Source organism: Rhipicephalus microplus, chromosome 7 (genome assembly GCF_043290135.1).
Source record: "Rhipicephalus microplus isolate Deutch F79 chromosome 7, USDA_Rmic, whole genome shotgun sequence".
Taxonomy (NCBI): Eukaryota; Metazoa; Arthropoda; class Arachnida; order Ixodida; family Ixodidae; genus Rhipicephalus; species Rhipicephalus microplus.
The window spans coordinates 82,627,908-82,650,403 of NC_134706.1; the positions used below are offsets into that span (position 1 = coordinate 82,627,908).

Below are 22,496 nucleotides of genomic sequence, written 5' to 3' on the forward strand. Positions count from 1 at the left end.
TTAATGACAACCACCTATTATGTTCATCTTGACTTCTCGCGGTATTGCTCACCTCTAGAAATGTCTTATTGTAGCCTCCATTCCATATGATCATTGTTTTCCTTTCGTCTGTGAAGAAAATAGCACTTGTTGAACAAAAACACGTAAAGAAAACACACGGCATAGGTGATACAAGTTTACAATTTCAATACCGATGGCAATACGTATTAATTAAAAAAAACACTTTCTCCCCAAGTTCTGTGCATAACTTTTCATCGCTTTCGTCCAAATAGATTGTTATTTTCTTTCAAATGTGAAGCATTTCTTAGCGAACTTCGGCAACGCTTTTTTTTCAAATGTGAAGCATTTCTTAGCGAACTTCGGCAACGCTGAGCGTATCGATCTATCAATTTATCTATCTAGCCGCCTACGACTTTTAGCTCTCTTGGCCGTTGCGATCAAGGTATCGATACTAAACTTGGTATGGCATAACATGACTGTAGAAAGAACATATTTGACTAGTCATAACACGAAAATCATGATATGTATGTCATGAATGTCATGCTTTACACTTTATGGTCCTGCAGCTCTTGGGGTGGTTGCGTTGTTGCTAAACTGGGGTGGTATGACATGATTGCATGGCGCACACAAGCGACAGACCCTAAAATGAAAATCATGACATGTGTGTCATGTACCGACACGACTTCATGGCACGCTCATGATGCGCTCGCGGCCGTTTCGCTAGCTTCACATAAACCAAATTTGGAATTACAGTACGTGAATAGATGACGAAGGTATGTGATTGGTGCAAACATGATAATCATGAGATGCGTGTCATTTAACAACATGACTATATGCTACGATCATGATGCGCTCGCGGCCATTTCGCTTGCTTCACATGTACCAAACTCGGTATTACGCGGCGCGAACGGGCGACATAGGTGAATGACACATACAAACATGATAATCATGACATGCGTGTCATGTAACAACATGTCTACATGACATACTCATGATGCGGTCGCGGCCATTTCGCTAGCTTCACATATGCCAAATTTGGTATTTACGTGACGTCAATAGGTGTGTGACTGGTGTAATGAGATGTGTGTCATGTGAGAGCCTGACTACATGCCACAGTCAAGGCGCCAATACATCTCAACGGGACGTAGTGCGCGTGCTCGCCGGCGTTCATTTCGTCGCGTCACCCTGGCGTTGCCACGCCAGGCGGCGGTTCTGCCATATACTTGATGGCGTGCTCCACGCTGCGTTGCTTTGACGCATGCGCATTTCAGCACGGCCGACATCCCTCTATCACGAAAAGAGGGAGACGCAGTGTTGTCTGGGTAACGCATCGGCGCGAAATGCAGCATGTCGCATTTCGCACCAGTTGCCGTCGGGCTGCACCGACGAACGCTGGTCGCGCCTGGCGTCAGACTATAGAGTGCTCGCGTTTTGCTAACGTAGCGTCGCTATGCCCAGCGCGCGCGCGCATCAACGCTACATTGGAGTATATTGGGCCCTTCGTGGTGCACTCGCGGCCGTTTTGCCAGCTCCACGTCAATGGATGATCAAATATGTGACTGGTGCAAACATTAAAATCCTGACACGCGTGTCATGTAAGAACATGACAACATACCACGCTCATAGCGTGCTCGTGACCGTTTCGATAGCTCCACACATACTAAATTTGGTACCACGTGATTTGAATAGATGACGAAGGTAAACAGCAGGTCCAAACATGATAATCATGAGACGGAAGTCATGTACGGCATCGTTTGCCTCCACCTCGTAACGTTGTGCTGATTTTAAAGGGACATATCAACATTTCTCATTCGTCCTTCGCATATCATCGATTCCTACTGTACGTAGGATCTGTTTGAAAAAAGTGAGTGGGGGCTTTACGCATTTGCTTATTTTTTTACCTCATCTTTAAACGCTTCGCGTTGTGTTTGCTTCATATTCATTGACTGTGTATCCGTGATCAATTTTCCATGCTGCTATGACTGCCAGGAGCACAATTACTAGTCATGGCCGTTTCGTATCACAGTACTTTATGTATCGGCAATCACGGGAAGTCGAACCGCACACATAACTTTGATGCGCATCCTTCGCCACAGAGAGGAAACTCGCGTGCACGAAGATGCGTATGTCTTCGCATTGTACAGCAACCGTGATCTTCAACTATCACTCACAAGAGATAGCATTCTAGGGGGGGAGGGGGAGCACGTTATGGTGTCGGCTTGCCGGCGTATCATGTTTTCGTCACGTCGGCGTGTCAAGGTGTAGTAACGGTCCATCTCGAGTGAGTATACGCCTCAAAATTTGGGAAAATCTCGCAACTCATCACCAGCCCAAATTACGAGTTGAAGATTCGTCGCTACTCCCTAAAATGTCATGTTTGCTTGTGCATCGATGTTAGAATCGTTGACGAAATTCATCAAGGCACTCATGCTCCTCATCTAAAGTCAGAGACACAGACGTGGATCCCTACGCTATTTGAAACACCACTTCTTGAAACAACTGCCCGTTCTAGTGGTTTCCTCGACACCGGCCACTAAGGCAAGAGTTAGCTCGGCTTTACGCTCTCCCGTAGTAGAGTACCTAGTACTCTAAATTGTTACCCACTTTTTCTAAACAATTAGTCGATGACGTTGGTGGAGTCTAAAGATGCCTAAATGCCGTTGAGAACAGAAACCTGAAATGTAGGGAAGAACAAGAAGAAGCTCAGGGTAAGTTGCATTCTGACGCAGTTTTTCGATGACAATAGCAAAGCTGAAACACCTTTCCTTACATGCCCGCTTTCAGGCTTGGCCCCACTGCTGCCTCATCAAAAAAATCTCCCTCAACACGGAGTAACAGAATCACCTCAATCGAGCCCTTCTTCTACGTATGCTTCTTCTGGCTATCATTGACCATTAGCAGCGCTTTTGCTGTGAGAAAAATCAGCGTGCACTGCATGATTCGTTCCTCCCATGGTCTCACCTTATCGTAGATCTGAAACAACTTTCCCTACGGGCTTCACCACTTCTCCACTTCTTTTTCTATATTCCCCATATGACTGAAAGAAATTACAGTACCAGTGAAGGCAAGTGCATGTCCCAATTCCACTTGTCTACTGAACAATTTTATGGCATTTGGTTTTACCATGGGGCACTTACACCTAGGAAAGTCACCGCTGCGTGCTATAGTTAAAGATTCAGGCGACTGTACGTCTTTTAAGTTACAGCTCAATCCTTGAATAAGTACCAACATCTCTATGAGACGCTTTATTTGAAGCGCAGTTTTGGGCAGACCTCATTGCTCAGAAGGTAAAATTGCAACACCGCACAAATAGTTGTGAAGTCATTGCTGTTGAAAGTACGCATATAAATCTGTGCACAGAAACACATGTTAAAGGGGCCCCCTGCAACACTGTGTAAGCATGGTGAGAAAACACTGCCGACCGGTAGCAGAGGCTCCCGAGAACACGCGAGCCAAATATGGACAATAAATTATCAATGTCACATAAAGATTGCTTTCTCTCCTCTTGACAAATGTTGGAGAAAGATCGAAGATCACTTGTAGAAAGCCTCGTATCTGCTATTGGCTGATTTGAACGTGGCGTTCAAGGTCGTTACAGAAATCGCCGCGGGAGTCCTCAACTTGTACACGCGTGTGCCTGCGATCACACTGAAAAAGCCGCGTATTCGAAGAAGAAAAAAAAACTAGAAAAAGTGGTCAAGGTCACGAGGCGCGCGTGACGTATTTTTTGCCCTTGCCAATCTCCCCTCCTCCCTCTACGCACTGCTTAATAAAGGGAAGCTGAAGCACTTTTCTCAGAAAATGACTCAGGAGCTCATAAGGACAGTTTGATCCTTGCTGAATTGGAAAATCGATGTGAGAGCTCTCAAAAGTGAACGCCAATAGCACTTTTTGTAAAAAAAAAACCACTGGCTGTGGCTGCCGGGCTTCTTGAGACGCCGAGCAAACACGGTGACGTCATTATTGGTGTGCCGTGTCATCTGCAACAGCAGCACCGCTGAAGTGTGGCCTCTTCGATTAGTTCCGGCAACGACACGTCCTGGGTTAGTCACGGAAGCCGTGGTTGAAGATAAGAAAGACCACTTTCTCACATATAGCTCGGAACACGGAACGCATTTCCCGCTTCGCTTACGAAGTTAGTTTGGCGGAGGGTGAACGCGCGTCTTCTTGGTTTCGCCATTGTTTCGCAGCCAAGCTGACCGCATGTCGTCAGAACGCGATCGTGAAGAATGCGAAATCAATGCAGTTCCCTGCGATTCCATACCTGAACTGTCGCGAGACGCTACATCTGCACGTGGCTGAGTGTGATCGCCGCTCAGCTAAACCAAAGGCTATACACGCCCATTGAGCGGCCGAACCTTACGTCAGAGTGATGAATGGCTTCGTGCCAGAAGAAACGAAGATGACGCTTGTTTCCACGCCCACGCTTTCAGCGCGCTCGCGGTGGGGGGGGGGGGGGGGCAAGACCAGCTTTTATTTCGCCAGTTCTAAAGCTCCTGCTGCTACAATCGCGAAGACAATTATGACATCATCAACAATTATATCGGTCCTTTCTAAACACGAAGTTTGATTGAATTCTAAAATTGCTTCAGTTTTCTTTCAGCTTCCAGCGCTTTCGTAGGGGACGACAGAAAGATAGCAATTGCAGCGTGCGAAAACATTGTAACTTTGCTCGTACTGGACAGATTCTCAAAAATTTTCCCGCCGCTGTATTTGTGAGGCAATAAGCTCTCTTAGTGAGTTAATTCTATGTTTACTTGAAAAAGTGTTTCAGGACCCCAGTAATTTCACTGCATTGGAAACAATAGTTTTATGTACGGCGTTTGAATTGATGGGTATCTGCTGTTAACGATTCTCACATTTTTACTAACTGATATCGTCATCAAACATGCATAATTTGCCGTTCTAATACCTAATACTTTTTACCACCACTACACTGGTCCTGTGAGGACAGCTAGCAACTTAAATTGACTAAATAAGCGAATTAGCAATGACGAGGCTGACATTTCGTTAGTTCTTAGTGTCATTAAAAACAGCCACGTAACCTAGAGTTTTTAATATATTTTTCGTTCTCACTGCAGTGGCACCTTGGCTCATGCATGAAGAGTCTTACGCCACCACAGCGGGGATTCGACAGCTTCTACGGGTTTTACTACGGAGAAGAGGACTACTACAGCCACAATGCAACTTACGTGAGTGTTCAAAACAAATTATTCATGGGGTGGCTTCGCGGTGGATGAATCTGAAGTATACGCTTGCCTCCGGTTGTTATGGCGGTGATGTTTTATACGTAAAATATCAACAAAAAATAAGACCCTTTGCAATAACCACGTCTTCGCAGATCTGTAAACATGAGCATTCCTGTAGAGCTATATGGAAGCAGCCCTTGTTATAGTAGACGCAAGCGCAATCTCCATCGTAGGCTTCTAGGTTGTGATGTAACTTTTATTACCCGTGATCACGGCGTGAAATATCTCTAAAAGACGTGGTTGCTCCCTTCGTCATAGGAATCGATATAACACGAAAGTAAGACGTCTCCTTACAGAAGTAGTTTACTTCTGACTGTAGATTGGCATAAGAAAGCTTATTCAATATCTTGTGGTGTTCGACACATAATTAATCTCTTTTCGTAAGTACATCAACGTAAACCCTTCGTTGAGTGACCTACAATAGGCCTTTCTACCCTTGATGTTGTGGTCTTAGATCTTAGTGGGAACTGCAGTAGCTAACGGTGACAGCGGAACCGAATAAAGCGGTGTGACAGCCAGAAATGCGTGACTTATCGTGCGCCAAACTCGGCCTAAGGTTGCCTACTCGCGGCATGTTACAGCTATTGAACGCCACTGCCCGATAAGAGGGAAACGTATATACCGCGTTTTTCGGCCTCTCTGTTAGCCGGCCATGATTTCGTGTGGTGAGCGTAAGAGTTTAATCCAGGCGAAACAGGCGTGTTGCTCTATGCGTTGCACAGCTACTAAAAAATGATAGCCCTCTTGGGATACCCCACGCAGAAATTATTGGTCTGTTTGTGTGTCTGTCTTTTTCTGTTTAGAAAAAGTTTATTTACACTATGTACAAAAAAAACCAAAAGTTTTATAACATTCCAGTAATGGGTACATATACTTTGACATATCTATGTACCACGACCAACATGACTACGTTGAAAAAAAGACATCATTGCTCTAATATACATGACAGTGTTGGCATACGTGTACACAAGAATTCATGCGACATCATGATACAAGGAATGGTAAAACGATACAATAGATGCAATGAAACTAGCCGAGATTAACTTGCAAAAGTTCTATCACCCGTATAAGGAGAATGAGGAAATTTTAACACTTTCCTAAGCAACCAGCCATCTTGACCTGGTTTTTGCGGTCATACGTGAAGACATTGTTAATCCAAAAAACAAATATTACGCATGTTTTGCCGTACCATCACTAGAGGGTCATAAGGTGGCGTGTTAATATATTTTGGAAATGCATAGATACTTCATTATAAAGACAGCAGTGTTTATTACGTGGCACTCGTGACCTGACGTTATGACCGAAAAACGGGTATTTGCCTCCGTTTCTCTAAAAATACATGGTTTTGCCACCTAGAGGCATTCCACGCCCGATCCTCCAGTGTTTTTCCGTTTATCACGGATATAAATGAAAAAAAAAAATTCACATGTTTCTCGAATTTGGAAACTCGCCTGGCTCCTTTCTTTTCGTTTCAAAAAGTTATTCTGCCTATTTATGAGTGTCTGTAGTGTTGCGCCGACTGAGATGGAGGGCGTCAAAGATTTCTGAAAAACTTTTTGAATACACTCAATAAAGTGATATTTGCGGCAAGGTAATAAAATGATTTAACTGTAAACATTATTACCTATTTATTTATATAAATTCTTCTTGGGCTTTTCCCACGAACAGTATAGAAGAAATTTGCTAAGTTTTGCAGTGTTTTTTGGGAACATGGCAAGCTGAATGAACAGAAATAAAACATGCGCAGATAGCCTGCTTGGCGTGCTACGAATTTAAAATAATTTCTGTGCTGAAGATATAGCAGTCAGTCTGAAAAAATTGCGAGTTTCATTTTTTTGGGGGGTGAAAGCATTGTTTTCAGCGTCATAAACCTTGCCTTGGTAGTCGGACTAAAACATGCACAATATCTCATTAGAAAACCCCATATATTAGCTTGAAATAGGTGAGGTTACTAGACGATAATAGTTTTATACATGAGACATATTTTTTCGAAATTTCGCATCTCCCCCAGATTTTTGCCTACGTAGCTCAAACAACATGACACTCTCGAAAGGGAGAATTATCAGCCTAAGGCCACTGACCTGGAATACAGAGAGCAAACTTGGTGCTTTCTGTAGAGCAATCGAAATGAAAATGGAGTTATCACCTGCATTCCATTGGCAAAACAGGTGCACTAGAATTAATGTAGTGAGAGGGGAGAAACCAGTAGCGTAGCAGAGATATTTTACGGGTGGCGGTGGTGTGTGAGGGGGGAAGTGATTTTGGTCATAATTTGTGTACGTTCGTATGTTCATATGTGTGCGCGTATGTATGAACATGTATACGTCATGTCGGGGGGGGGGGGGGGGTTGTCCTGCTGCTTGAGTTAAGCAGGCCAAAAGCTGGTGATTGCACATAACCTCTAAACATAATTCTAAAGTTTACAAAACAGTGCTCTCTAGTGAAATCACAAATTTTTAGCTAATACTTTGGGCTTTGAAATGAGGTATAGCGCGCATTTTAATCTGACCACCAATGCAAGTTTTTCGCTGCTGAATGCAGAGCTTTTCCCGCAAAAGGTAAAATCGCACTTTTTTCAGACTATCCGCTACAGGTTCACCACCCATATTCTTTTTAATTTGTAGCGTGTCGGCCTCTTCACTATCACGTAGGGCGAGTGTCACTACCATGAACCAAAGCGAAGAGATGAGGTCACCTTCACAATCTATTTAACCAAGCCAGCCAAACAGAGCCACCTATTGCGTACGTGTACAGACGCCATTGGTGCACCGTTACCCAAAGCTTCGTTGTCGTGCGTTCGTCCAGAAAAGAATATCCATTCTCGACCATAGTTTCATCACTCGCAAGCTGTTCACTTTCACTAGAATATGACGAAGTGTTCAACATCAACAATTGTCTGACCGGTTGTGAATCTATTTCTAAGAAATACAGAGGCAAGTTTGACTTCAAGTGCGTCAGTGTGTGCATGAATAAAGCATTGTTAAACATTTTCGAACGACACGCAGAAACACAAACGCGGCCATTGTTCTTTAACCCACATATCCTCTTCTCCCCATTTAAAATGCACATTAGCTTATGCACAATCAAAAAAGTTTTATTTTTTGGTCAGTCGTTGCATTAAATTACATCGTTACACTAAATAAACCACACTTTATATGTAACCTTTTTGACGCACCACCATTCAAGCTTTCCGAACCACATATTCTTCTGAACTGTGCCTCTTTCGGATGTCTGCGGTTGAAACGATGCTTTTTTACGTGGTCATATTCTGAGATCCCTAAGAGCTTCTGCTTTAGACATCTGCGCAAAAACACAGAGGCGTAACTTCTATGCGTGCACTGTATGGTACGGCTAAATGAAGTACCTCAGTATCACCCTCTCGTGATTGGCTTTCGCAGGAGGACCACACGGGTCTTGACTTCTGGTTCAACGACGAGCCCAGATGGAGAGACAGCGGGAAGTATTCGACGACGTTATTCACTGAAAGGGCCCAGGAAATCATACGCAACCGAAGGAAGGTGAAGACGCTTCTCGAAAGATTTAAGCGCTGTTTAAGCACTCGCCTGGTAATATTCGCGATAATTTTCAATCCCATGTCATCTTAAGATGAATAGTTACAACCATGCAGACATTTGATGAGAAAAAGGAAGATATAAAGGGAGGCAATGTAAATGCCGAATGGTTGGTCATATAGCTTATGGCTTGAAATCCTGCACTCAGGGAGAGTGCCTTCTTAACATAGATGTTGACGCACGAAGGTACGCCTCTGGACCTGTGTCATTTTTTTTTTGTCAAATCTTCTTGTGTTGTACAGTTACATCCCAGTTAGTCGTCTTACCGATAGACTAAACGTATGCCGAGAACCTCATACAGCCAGCTGTCCCATGTGGCGCTGAAACGTGGTGGATAACAAAGGAACAAAACCCAGAAGCTGAGGACCACACAGTGGGCAGTGAAGCGAAGCATGATAGGAGTAACGTTAAGAGAGCGCATGACGGGATAATGGTTTAAGAAACAGAGTGGTGTAGCAGGGTATTCTAGTTCCCATGAAGTGAAAATAACGTGTCTGAATTGGCCACGTAATGCGCAGTAGGACCAAAAAAGGTGCACTGGAAGAGCAACAGAAGTGTTACCGAAAGATGGGAAAGACAGTCGAGGCATCCGGAGACTTAGATGGGTTAAAATTAAAATGCTCGCCGGGATAAAATGGAATTGGCTCTCGCAGTGAGGGCTAGACTGCAGATAACCGAGAGAGGCCTCCACCCTGCAGTGAACCGGTGTAGGCTGAAAATGGCATTCAAAAAGTGTTCCTTATCTTATCAGTGTGCTCGCCAGTTATTGCTTCGATTGAATTGAGTCACAGCTCATCTGCGAAAACAGCCCCTCATCTCAAGAACTAATTTACCCTCGAAACAATAACTGTCCACCAACTCTTTTTCACCTTCACCTTTGATATTCCATCAACAAATATAGTGCTGGTGGTTGGCAAGGCAAGGAACCACTTGAGTTTTTCAAATTTTTTTTCAGGAAAAGGAGGAGAAATCCGGCACCATTTCTCCGTGATGTCACATGTTTTTTGCCATGCCTAACCCGAGTGTACCTGATTTTCCGTAGCACTGCATTGTGTTCTGAATGATACGACGATCGAATTCACCATTTATGGCAACATTTTTCTTAAATGCGGTGTCCGAATATAAATTAAAGGCGTAACAGTGACATAACAACGTTCGGGTGTTAGCGCCAATTGCTAAATTGCTAAGCTTTTTGTCTTTCTTTCATCTATTATGGCCAGTATCCTACTACATTATCAGCCAAGAGGACCAGTGTTGAAATAGTAATACTGTGTCCTTTGAATATATATATATATATATATATATATATATATATATATATATGCCCCTTCACGAAAGTGCATGCAAGTGCATTTAGACAAAGCATTTATGAAGCTTTCTTGGAACGCCAGACCAACTGTCTTCCTTTCGCAGCCGTTATTTCTTTACGTGGCTTACCAAGCGCCCCATGGTTCAGGAGGCATTGACCCGCTACAAGCGCCGGCACGAAACGTGATGAAGTTTCCGTATATCGGAGAGGAAAAGAGAACACTTTTTGCAGGTAAGACTGAAAAATAAAGCTTTCCACTGCAGTACACATACCAGTAAACGACCTGAAGTGAAAGATACGAGTGAAAGAGCGACAGTTGACTTTCTGAAGAATGTGATGGTATCAGCTATAGCCATTCTATTGGATAGAAATTGCATGGACACTCTCTGACAGTTTTTGCGGTCGCAGTAGGCGTAAGCGTCACCGTGATGCTCCCTGCAAGGTCCAAATCAATAGCACCGCCTCGCGCGTCGTGCGTTCTATGCGCGAGTTAAAACACGGTGGTAGTAGTAAAGTACCTGTAGTAGTAGTAGTAACAACAACATTATTATTGGGTTTTACAGCCCAACACCACAATAATACATGAGGGGTGCCTTTGTGGAGGGCACCGGCAATATCGACCGTCTGGTGTTCTTTAACGTGCACTGACATCCCACACTACGCGGGCCTGTGCTACTACTTCTACACCAGAAATGCAGCCGCTTAGGCTGGGATCGAACATGCTACCTTTGGATCGGCAGGCGGGCGCGGTAACCCCTGATTCACCGGGGTGGACCATTCAAGTATATTAGGGCTGCTGTGGATGGCTGTTGGAGCAGAAAGGAAACTACCCGCTCGCCGTCTTATCTTCTCGTGAAAAGAGCACGAAGATGGAAGCCTAAAGGGGGCGGCTGCTTACTTTGGCTGACAGGGTGTGATCAACCGCAGTCCCGCGCTTACCTGTGCAAACCATGAGCAGATGTTTCGTGGTTTTTCACGTAGTTCCCCTTCGTCACAAAGTTTTGTGTTGAAGGCGTGCACGACGCAAAGGTCGATTCACTCACTGCAGTACGTGACCACGTTTCCTGAAGAAGTAAATTTGCTAACGCTTTTTTCTATACGCACAACGTTCCGATTTGTTTCCATCGAATTCATTACTTCGCCCTTGCGGCGAAACTGCGACTTTATTAATCTATGCAAAGGAGAACATCTACCATTCTAAAGAACGTGAACTGTACCTCAGGACTCTTGTATCAAAGTAAGGTTGTGGCGGCCTACTAAACTGTAATACCGCGAAACGACATGACACCACTAGTTCTATCATTATCATTGAACAGACGTGTATATATATATATATATATATATATATATATATATATATATATATGTGTGTGTGTGTGTGTGTGTATGTATGTATGTATGTATGTATGTATGTATGTATGTATGTATGTATGTATGTATGTATGTATGTATGTATGTATGTATGTATGTATGTATGTATGTATGTATGTTGCTGGTTGGGTGCCCTACTGCTGTTTCGCGTTCTCGCTCGGCTGCTCGCTCCCTGTGGTATTTTGTTTTTCTGGTTGCGAAATTGTGGTTCGCATGTCTAAGTTACCGCCAGGTAACCAGACTGGCTTCGACAAGCAACAATAGTCTAACAAAAATGGTTTCCACCGTTTGTTACGAGTGCCCAAGCCGGTACAACCAATGCCAGGTCCGAAGATTCCTGCGCGGACACAAGAGCAGGTACAAACCACAGCGCTGACTTGCGACTGAATTTTCATTGGAAAACATACTTAGCATGATCCCATGATTGTGACGGTTTAAGTGTTCTTTTTTTGTTCATGTTTTTCAATAAAAAAATTCGCAGATTCCCCGTATAGCGAGAAACGATGATATGCGAAGCACGAATGAGGAAGGTTCATATGTCACTCTAAAATCAGCACAATGTTACGAGGTGGAGGTAAATGAGGCCGTACATGACTTACATGTCATGATTATCATGTTTGAATGAGTCGTTTACCTTTGTCATCTGTTCATATCACGTGATACCAAACCTAATATATGGGGAGCTAGTAAAATGGCCGCGAGAGCGCTGTGACCGTGGTATGTTGTTATTTTCTTAAATGACACGCTTCTCAGCATTAACATGTTTGCGCCACTTATATACTTTCGTCATCCATTGACCTAACGTAACACCAATTTGGCATATGTGGAGGTAGCAAAATGGCCACGAGCACATCATGAAGGGCCCAATATACTTCAATGTAGCGTTCACTTGCGCGCACGCTGGACACAGAGACGCTACTTTAGTAAAACGCGAGCACTCTATAGTCTGAAGCCAGGCGCGACCGGCGCGACCAGCGTCTGTAAGCGCGGCCCGACAGCAACAGGCGCGAAATGCAACACTGCATTTCACGTCGATGCATTGCGCAGACAACACTGCGCCTCCCTCTTTTCGTGACGAAAGGACGCTGGACGCGCTGAAACGCGCATGCGTCAAAGGAACGCAGCACGGCGCACGTCTGCGAGTTTATGGCGTGTGGAGTGCAGTAGAGAGGAAGAGGAAACTGCCGAACACTTGATAATGTTCTGTAAAGGGTTTCACCTTATAGTACAGGATGATGGCGCAGAGTTTTTCGAAGCACTGAGGTTTAGGGACAGGGAGGGCAAAATAAACATTAAGCGGGTAGAATTAATTAGAGGGAGGTTATCTGATTCGTGGCTAAAGTCAAGGCACGAGTGAAAAACTCTTCACTGCAAAGTACGAGTCCTCAACCTCATTATTTAAAGGAAAAAAATGAATCTATTCTTTAGTTAACTAAGTATTACGGCTTGGTGGCATTAGCCACCACCCGATCTAAAGGGTACAGCCATATCCATCCATCCATCCATTCATGACAAGCCCGGCGCCTGGCGTGGCAACACCGGCTGACGCGACGAATTGACGCCGGTGAGCACGCGCACCACATCACGTCGAAATCTACTGGCCCCTTGACTATGGTATGCAGTCATGTTCTCACATAACACACATGTCAAGATTATCATGTTTGCACTAGTCACATACCTTCGTCATCCATTGACGTCACGTAATACAAAATTTAGCGTATGTGAAGCTAGCAAAACAGCCGCGAGCGCATCTTGAGTGTGGCATGTATTCATGTTGTCATGAGTATCATGTTTGGATGTGTAATTTAGCTATGTCGTCCGTTTGCGTCACGTAATACCGAGTTTGGTGCTTGTTAAGCTAGTGAAACGGCCGCGAGCACACCATGATCGTAGCATATTGCCGCGAGGCGTATTGCGGATAGTGTTGCGAATGCCGATACCGCCGGCACGCGGCCTCATCGTGGTCCAGGATGCACCGCGATTCATCTGCGAAGAACATGGCCCGCGCGCCGACCATTCGTTGATAACGAGATAGCGCCAGACGCTACGGCGACTGTATCTCAGATGGTGAACGCGCCTTGCGATCCAGTGGGATATTCTGTTCTCTGACGGCCGTCGAACACGCTGTTCGCCACCCGCTAAGCCGATGTGCCTGTTTTTCTTTAGTGGGCGCAAGTCCGCCAAATAAACGGATCTCCTTCTATTTCTACTAGCCTCCCGGTTTCCTGTTTTCGGGCTACCCTCACTCTTACGTGACAAAACGGCCGCGAGCGCATCTTGAGTGTGGCATGTATGCATGTTGTCATGAGTATCATGTTTGGATGTGTAATTTAGCTATGTCGTTCGTTCGCGTCACGTAATACCGAGTTTGGTGCATGTTAAGCTAGTGAAACGGCCGCGAGCACACCATGATCGTAGAATATAGTCATGTTGTTACATGACACGCATCTCATGTTTATCATGCTAGCACCAGTATCATACTTTCGTCATCCATTCACGTCCCATAATACCAAATTTGGTGTAAGTGAAGCTAGTGAAACAGCCGCCAGTGCATCATGAGCGTGGCATGTAGCCATGTTGCTACATGACACGCATCTCATGATTATCATGTTCGCACTAGTCACATACCTTCGTCATCCATTCGCATACCGTAATACCAAATTTGGTATATGTGATGCTAGCGAAACGGTCGCGAGCACATCATGAGCGTGGCATGTAGTCATGTTGTTACATGACACGCATGTCAAGATTTCCATGTTAAGGTCAGTCGCTTGTGTTTGGCATGCAATCATGTCATGCCATACCAGTTTTGCAGCATGCCATGTGAACAAAACCACCGCAAGAGCTGCGGGATTTTGAATTCTAAATAATTAATTTCATGACATACACGTCACACGTTTCATGTGTTGACTAGTCAAATATGTTCTCCATACAGTCATGTTATGCCATACCAAGTTTGGTATCGATACCGTTATCGAAACGGCCAGGAGAGCTAAATGTCGTAGGCGGCTATATAAATAGATAGATACGCTCAAAGTAGCCGAAGTTCGCTAAGAAATGCTTCGCATTTAAAATTACTTGCGAGTCGGCGCTGTGTTTCTCCCTTTTTCTTTTGTGTCCGCGTAGTCGCGCGCTGAGTTCAAACATGTTCAAGTACAGTCACCAATTGGCCCAGCTTTCTGTCCTACTACATTCACTAAAGGCCCATCATTGCAAGTTTTGTTTGCGTTTAGAGACACAATCACAGAGCGCCCAAACATAGACAGATAGATAGATAGATACATAAATAGATAGATAGATAGATAGATAGATAGATAGATAGATTGATAAATTGATTGATAGATAGATATATAGTTAAATTGATAGATAGATAGATAGATAGATAGATAGATAGATAGATAGATAGATAGATAGATAGATAGATAGATAGATAGATAGATAGATAGATAGATAGATAGATAGATAGATAGATAGATAGATAGATAGATAGATAGATAGATAGATAGATAGATAGAAGAATGGATGGATGGATGGATGGATGGATGGATGGATGGATGGATGGATGGATGGATGGATGGATGGATGGATGGATGGATGGATGGATGGATGGATGGATGAATGGATGGACGGACGGATGAACGGACGGACGGGCGGACGGATGACGGACACCGGGTGGGTGGGTGATTATATATGGGTGGATGGATGCATAGATGAATGTATGGATGAAAACACCAAAACTGTGTTCAGTTCGCTCATAAATTCTGCACCTATACAAATATAAAGAGCTGATACAATCTTCGAATGCTTTTGAAGCTGGCTCTGTCGGCATCTTTCATTTCTCCAATGCTCATTTGATTATTATGTGTGGCTTAACGTCCCAAAACCACCACATTATCATGAGAGACGCTGTAGTGGAGGGCTGCGGAAATTTCGACCACCTGGCGTTCTTTAACGTGCACCCAAATTTGAGCACACGTGCCTACAACGTTTCAGCCTCCATTGAAAATGCAGCCACCGCAGCCGGGATTCAACCCCGCAATCTGCGGGCCAGCGGCCGAGTACATTAGCCACTAGACCAACGCGGCGGAGCTTTCTCTAATGCTGTCCAGTCCGCAATCTAACTTTGTGTTCTTAGGTAGCCGCACTACATCTCATTGTTTGGGCGTGCCAAAAAAAAAAATTCTACGAACTCGCTCAAACGTAGTCCGACGACGATACAGGGCAAGGCGTTTCTGTCTAGCTTATATTCTGAACTGCCAAGCTCTGTTTAACCGAGCCCGAACAGCAGCAAATAGTAGTAGTGGTCTTCTTGGCTATAAAGTTCAGCCGCAAGAATGACATTTAACTTTTTTACTATTAAATATTTCCTTTTCTTTGCGAAAACACACTTCGCAGGCAAGATTTCTAGCGGGCATAGAGATTTCACTCCGAGGATGACACACTGTGCCCTCACTGTCACCATTGCAGGTATGGTGGACACCGTGGACCAATCAGTAGGCAAGGTATTCGAGACGCTCCAAGAAGTAGGCTTGCTCGACAACACTGTCGTTCTGTTCAGCAGTGACAACGGTGGCACACCTTTCGGTGACCACTCGAGCCGCAGCTTCAACTGGCCCCTGCGCGGTTTGAAGATGTCGGTCTGGGAAGGCTCGACCAGAGTTCCCGCCTTTGTATGGAGTCCCCTGCTCAAGCAGAAGCGCAGGGTGTCCAACCAGCTGATGCATCTCACCGACTGGTTTACTACATTTTACAGACTCGCCGGTCAGTGACCACCCTAATTCAATTGTAATTAATGTGCTGTCCATGTGATGATGCGACGATACGATTAGTTGGGCCCCTTGGGCTAAATTGTCGTGCACTTAAAGCTAAGTAGGCCAGCAATTTGTTTCTCTCACCCGTTAAGATGCAGCCCGCATGGTCGGAAACTGAACCTATTTATGGCTTACGAATAGTATGTTACAAAAAAATAGTATATGCACTATAGTTACACGTCTTATGGGACCGAAAGTTATTTGGTTGAATTCCTCTACATTTGTGGCAATAAAGAGAAGGTGGGAAAACATGTTGAACTCAGCAGTTTTGAGGAACCTATTATCAGTGTCACTGGCAATGCTGGCAGGCAGATTATTTCAGTTGTTTGATGAAGTCAGCCCAAACGAAAGAAAGTTAGTGCTGAAATACAAACGAAATGCAAAAGCACCGACCAAAATAAAAACTTATAAATGTTAGACTCTGAACAATGCTATCACAGAGTAGCTGAGTTGTCATTTTTAGTGTTTAAGACCTTCTTATTTTCGACTGTGCTATTTCATTTCATTTGTATTTTATACTCATCCCCGGTCAGGCACCCCTTCGTCAAATGATCGATTTCACAAAATTCGCACTGGTCTGCCACAAAGGCACTGGAAATTCGAAGCTACGCTTCATGCGAGATGAAAGGTGGCAGAGTGGAGGGAGGCCTAGGTGTGGTTAAGCTCGTAATTCCTAAATAACACTTTATCAAATTGTTGGGAGACCTGCTCTCTGATACCTCATGCAGTTAATAAACAGTGCGTAATATTAAAATGGCTGGTACGGGAATGGTCAGTGGCCATCAGCCTAACTGGTGGCTTTTAGATGGCTCCTAGCACTCGCATAAATGTTGAGATTGTTTTACAAGTAAGTGTGAAGGCCGACATTGAAAAACATGCTCAAGTTGTGACGCGGCTTGAGTTGAACGAAGTTTGAAGTAAACAAGAGCTCAAGAGAAGGTAATTATATGTTCGAATAAATTATCTGAGAAATATTTACACAATGTGGTGCAATCGTAGGTTGGTAAATTAGTTCTGTAACTTGGTTCAAAGACAGGTATGGCCCTACTTATTTTCTATTAGCTTAGAATCGTAGCACATGAAGAAGGTTGGGCGAAAATTCGTGATCAAAATGACCCAAAACCAAATGGAAGTCAGTTTCAGTGACTGACTTCCGTTGCGCAATGTAACATAATTTTAAATACCAGATCAAAAAGCGCTAATTGGTCAGCGTTGATTTTTCGAATCAAGACAGTATCCACAACAATTGGAAATTTATTACGCCCACTTCCACTCAAACTCGCCTTTTCTAAACGTTAGTTAGGGCACCGACAAACTACTCTACCTTACACCACAGCACACTCAAGTCACCTTGGCCACATGCCACTACATGTCACTCTTTTGACGGGAACGAAACCGGGTGAATGTTTGTGTGTGTGCGCGCCGTATTCTCTCAAATACAAAGAGAAGTCTCTTGGTGAAAACGTCAGCCTGTGTGACATTTCTCCATCTTTGACTTGTTTTCATCAGTTGGAAATAGTGCACTTTACCTTCGGTGTTGCCATCTTTTTCATCCCCACTTTCTTGTGTCAGGTGGTGACGTGTCCAGCTTAGAGAATGTCGACGGACTCGACATGTGGGACTACTTGTCAAACGGAACGGGTTCCGCTCGCACCGAACTAGTCTACAACATCAACCCTGTTGAACCGGAGGGGTCCTCCGTGGCAGCCATTCGTGACACCCAGTACAAGCTTGTGCTCGACGCCACAGGTGCAGACACCGAGCGCTATCGAACGACGGGTGGACGTCGTCCGTTCAACGATGTCGATGAGCTGATGGCCCAATCCACAGCCGCTGAGGCGCTGAGAAAATTTTACAACACGGATCGCTTGGACTTGCCCAGCGACTGGAGGCACAGGGCGAGGCTCACATGCGGGAAAGACGCTACTGAACATTTTTCCCCTGACGACAAAGTGTTCCTCTTTGACATCGAGAAGGATCCTTGCGAGCTCAACAACATCGCAGAAGACCATCCGGAGGTGAGTTGAACAACACTGATTGTTGGCCTAGTTGATACTTGCCTAATGACATGCTTTGGCCGCAAATAACACACAAACACAAAGTAAAGGAACACTCAACGACAAGCACAAGCGGCTCGTGCTTGTCATTGAGTGTTCCTCTAATTTGTATGTGTGTTATTTTCAGCCAAAGCATGTCATTAGGTGAGTTGAACAAATGTCGTGATTAGGAACCTGCCGATAGGCTCTTGTCAAATGTGTGTATTGGGAAAGAGAGAGATAAAGAAATACATAGCGAATGGAAAGCAAGAGAGTTCACATTGTTTCAAACTATGCGCATCTTAAGAATGTCGCTGGCATGCGTGACATAGGTATACTAACTGAACCAATATTTGTAGCTTTAGCTTGAGGCACACACCTGGACCTTGAGTGTTCGTATGATTGCATCTGATTTAAAAAAAAAAAACGTGACTACAGGGGAAGGAGGTGCAAGGTCGGGCCCATACATTGAAATAAGAGGAAAGGGGCGCTGTGATTCGTGAGGGGGGGGGGGTGAAAGGTCAGTCTCATGAGGTGCGATAATAAAGGGTGTGGGAGCGGCCGCAAACCTTTACCCCCTTCCCATCTTTACTGAAGGGAACTCTGCGCATGCCTATACATACGAGTTTCTCTACCCGAAAACTAGCTGAAAAGAAATTTTCACCTGTTGTATTTACCACTGCTTTATTATTTCGGCCCATTTTGTATCCTCCTACAAACGGTGCTAAATACATTCTCTCAAAAGCTCTAGTCCAAAGAAAATCTACTTCTATGACAGTTAGAGCACTTTGTAGAGGAAAGCACTTCAGTCCTTTCAATTCTAACCATTCTTCCTGCATCATCTGAATGATTAGCTAGATTTTTTGCTCGCCACCACACCGCCGAAAAATCCGTGTTCGGATTTTCTAATTTTCGCTATTTTTTTAAATGTTCCTAGATAAGAAAAAACCCCTTCGTAGTTCCCGTGTGTAACATTAAAGTGCCCCTCTCGTAGGCTTTTTATTCGTTTATCATCTTCTGTGCTTCTGTTTAGAAGAAATGAAGTAGGTGCACGGGTTCTTCCAGCTACAACTTTCCACTTTCTTGTTAAAATTAAAAGATTGTTTAGGAATCTACATTAACTCGTACATAATGTCCTGGATTTGGCAAGGTGCCGTATTAACATAGCATTTACAGAAGCATGGTAAGCACTTGTGTTCGATAACCTGTGTGAACTTTGCTGACCTGCGATAACCTGTGTTACCAGCTAATGTTTTTGAGCTTGTTTTGATGACGCTAATTCACTGGTTCCACTCCGGCAGTAACTATGTCGCATTGTGCTTAAATGCGTAAAGTAAGCAGTGCCTTGATTGCCCTCCAGCCCCCTCCCCTTCTTTTATTAAATACATGGTTGGTCCACCATCTACTCTGACCGGAAAGCCAACAAAATGACGCTGGACAATGAGATAGTTCTGTCGGAGATCCCGTCATTGTCTTTGCACTTCTATTAAACTTTGTTCTCTCTTTAAAAAGACATAATAAAAGAATTTTCATGATTCAATGTAAGATAGATAGGAACAGATCTATTTTTTAATGTAGAAAATTTTAAAAGCTCTAGACGTCCCTATTAGCATTAATTAAAACCAACCGTTAAAAAGGCTAGGAAAGTATAGGGGACGTTAGGGATAATACTGCTTTAAGCACATTGTAGTAGTTGGAAAGAAACGTTCAGTCCTGCCGCCGGTAGGACGGAACCTGCAATACTCACTTTGTGTGTGAGTACACGACAAGTTTTTTGTCCTCTTTCGCCTCATTTATAGAACAATTACTCTTAAAAAAGCACTGCTATGAACGCCCCCAATACTTTCCTTGGTTTCAATATTTGGTGCTTTTTATTAGTATGGTGTCAATGAAACAAACCATTAAAACTTTCTATTTTCATTTGTTCGTATGGCTGTCGTATTATAACTTTGTCAACGCACTGTGTTCCTTACAACCACTTTTCCTGAAAACACTGTAATTCGTTGCTGTTTGATCAATGTATTCTGTATTGCCTTCCTTGCACTGCTATTTATATAAGAAATAAGGGAGCTTTGTCATACTACTGTAACGATCATGTGCCTCAAACATGTATGTAAACACGTTTGTTTCAAGTAAATGTAGTAAACTAAACTAAACATTTGAACATATTTTCCACACAATCTTACAGAACTGAGTGTCCTTCATTTTTTAAAACATGTTTCAGATTGTGGCTGCCTTGAAAAAACGTTTAGACTACTTCCGATCTGTGGCAAGCCCTGCATTGAACAAACCAGTTGACCCGCAGAGCTTTCCAGAGAATCACGATGGGACGTGGGCACCATGGATTCAAGACCCTTAACACATTGTTTATTCACGTCAGCCATATACATGTGCGACGCTCAATATAAAGAAAACATCTGTATAGAGCCATGTGACAGGACGCTCAGGGCGTAAAGAGCATGTCCTTTTTAATAAAAAGAAAATACTGTTGAAGACCAGACAAGGCTGAAAAGTGGATGTCCTTGTTACATAGATGCTGCGGTACAGATTCTTAGTTGTTTACGAGCATAGTAAAGCTTATCATTCCTTTATTCCTTTGCTCCACATGTCTGTAATGTACCGTGGCTTCCTTGAATGTGCATGTCTCGATGATGGGTTTTGTTAAAATGGGAGAGATAATCCTCATGATTAATGCTTTGGTCTGACGATTAGGGCTCCGGATTCCTTGGATACTGCTAGTCATCCGGAAAGGATCGAGCGCTGGACAGGCGGCCACTCACCGTCAGAATTGACCACTGGCGAAACAATGAAGCCATAGTGTGTGCGTGTGCGCAGTCAAGAGCAAGTCTTGCCGAGCAGTGCATCTGGACCGGCGTGGTTTTGAGCCAAGGGAATCTTACCGCTGACACTGAAGGGCTGGTCGAGTGGGATCTGTGACTCCCCGCTCGTGAGTTCAAGTATCGTACCGGATGAATTTGTTCGGCTGATACCTTGTATCTTCATCTCAAAGGCACATTGTCTAGGTCTTTTGCATCCCGTCCCGGTGTTGTGGGGGTTATGATGCTCAACTTCTGACTTGACACGAAAAGAAAGCATGCTTGCCCCTAGGCATTTACTTCATGACTACGCTGGCTCAGACGGAGACCTTTGTCGTGAACTCCAAGAAACGTATATGGGAAAAGGCCAACACGGGCAACTATAACACCCTATATGAGTCGGGCAAACCCTGCCCTTGATGAACCAATATTACATAGACAAGTGTCCTTGTAATATTGGTTCATCAATCTGCAGCGCAATCTTTAAAAAAAAAAACACTGCACCTGGACCGGGTCGTATCACGAATACCATGGTTACAAACTTAGCTAGTGAAACACTAGAGCAGCTAACGAACTTCGCTATCGGAAGACAGGAGGATCCATACCACCTGGAGGCAGAAATAATTTTAATAGCAAAGCTTGAAAAACCGAAATTGCTCCGGTACTTTCGACCAACATTGCTAACCTCTTGCTCGGGTAAGTTTTTCGAGAAGGTTATCCATAAACGACTTGGGAGGTATTTTTAGAGGGCAACAATCTCCTACGAAGTTGCATGTTTGGCTTACATCAGAGAATTTTCTCGCAAGACGTCTTTCTTCTTCTTCGCGACGAAGATCTAAATCCATCACCTGGAAGCATGAACAGAATTCTGCTTGCGTTGGGCCTGTAGAAAGCTTTCGACAATATATCTCACGACACTATATCGACCGGCCTACAAGAAATAGCCTGTGTAGAGATAACCAACAACTACGTTCAAAGTTTTCTCAACAACAGAATGGCGTCCATATGATTGGAGAATATAAGAGGAAATGATATTCACATAGGAAATAGAGGCACTCCACCGCTTCGATATTGTCCCCCCTACTATTCAAAATAGAGTGCGGAAATTAGCTTCAATGCTGGACAAAGACAAAGAACTTGCAGTAACCATCTACGCCGACTACAAAATCTTTTGGACGACGAAAGGATTCTATGGGACACTTTTCAACGAGACTTCGATAGAATTGAGAAATACGCCAAGAAGGCAGGTATGACATGTACGCCGGAAAAATCTGGATAGACGCAAGTCCGGCCCAAGAAAACCCGCTGGACACGCTCCCCAACTTTCAATCT

The 22,496-nt window shown here is 44.0% G+C and overlaps 1 protein-coding gene across 1 annotated transcript in view; it reads left to right on the plus strand.

Moving 5' to 3' along the window:
- Positions 1-20,939, plus strand: part of LOC119179622 (arylsulfatase B) — a 66,256-nt gene extending 45,317 nt beyond the window's left edge. The window contains exons 5-10 of the mRNA XM_075868214.1: positions 5,082-5,192; positions 8,648-8,767; positions 10,235-10,361; positions 15,969-16,262; positions 17,885-18,330; positions 20,573-20,939. Of these exons, the coding sequence (XP_075724329.1) occupies positions 5,082-5,192; positions 8,648-8,767; positions 10,235-10,361; positions 15,969-16,262; positions 17,885-18,330; positions 20,573-20,707 (1,233 nt within the window). The 3' untranslated portion in view covers positions 20,708-20,939. The remainder of the gene's footprint in view (positions 1-5,081; positions 5,193-8,647; positions 8,768-10,234; positions 10,362-15,968; positions 16,263-17,884; positions 18,331-20,572) is intronic.
- Positions 20,940-22,496: the final 1,557 nt, after the last annotated feature.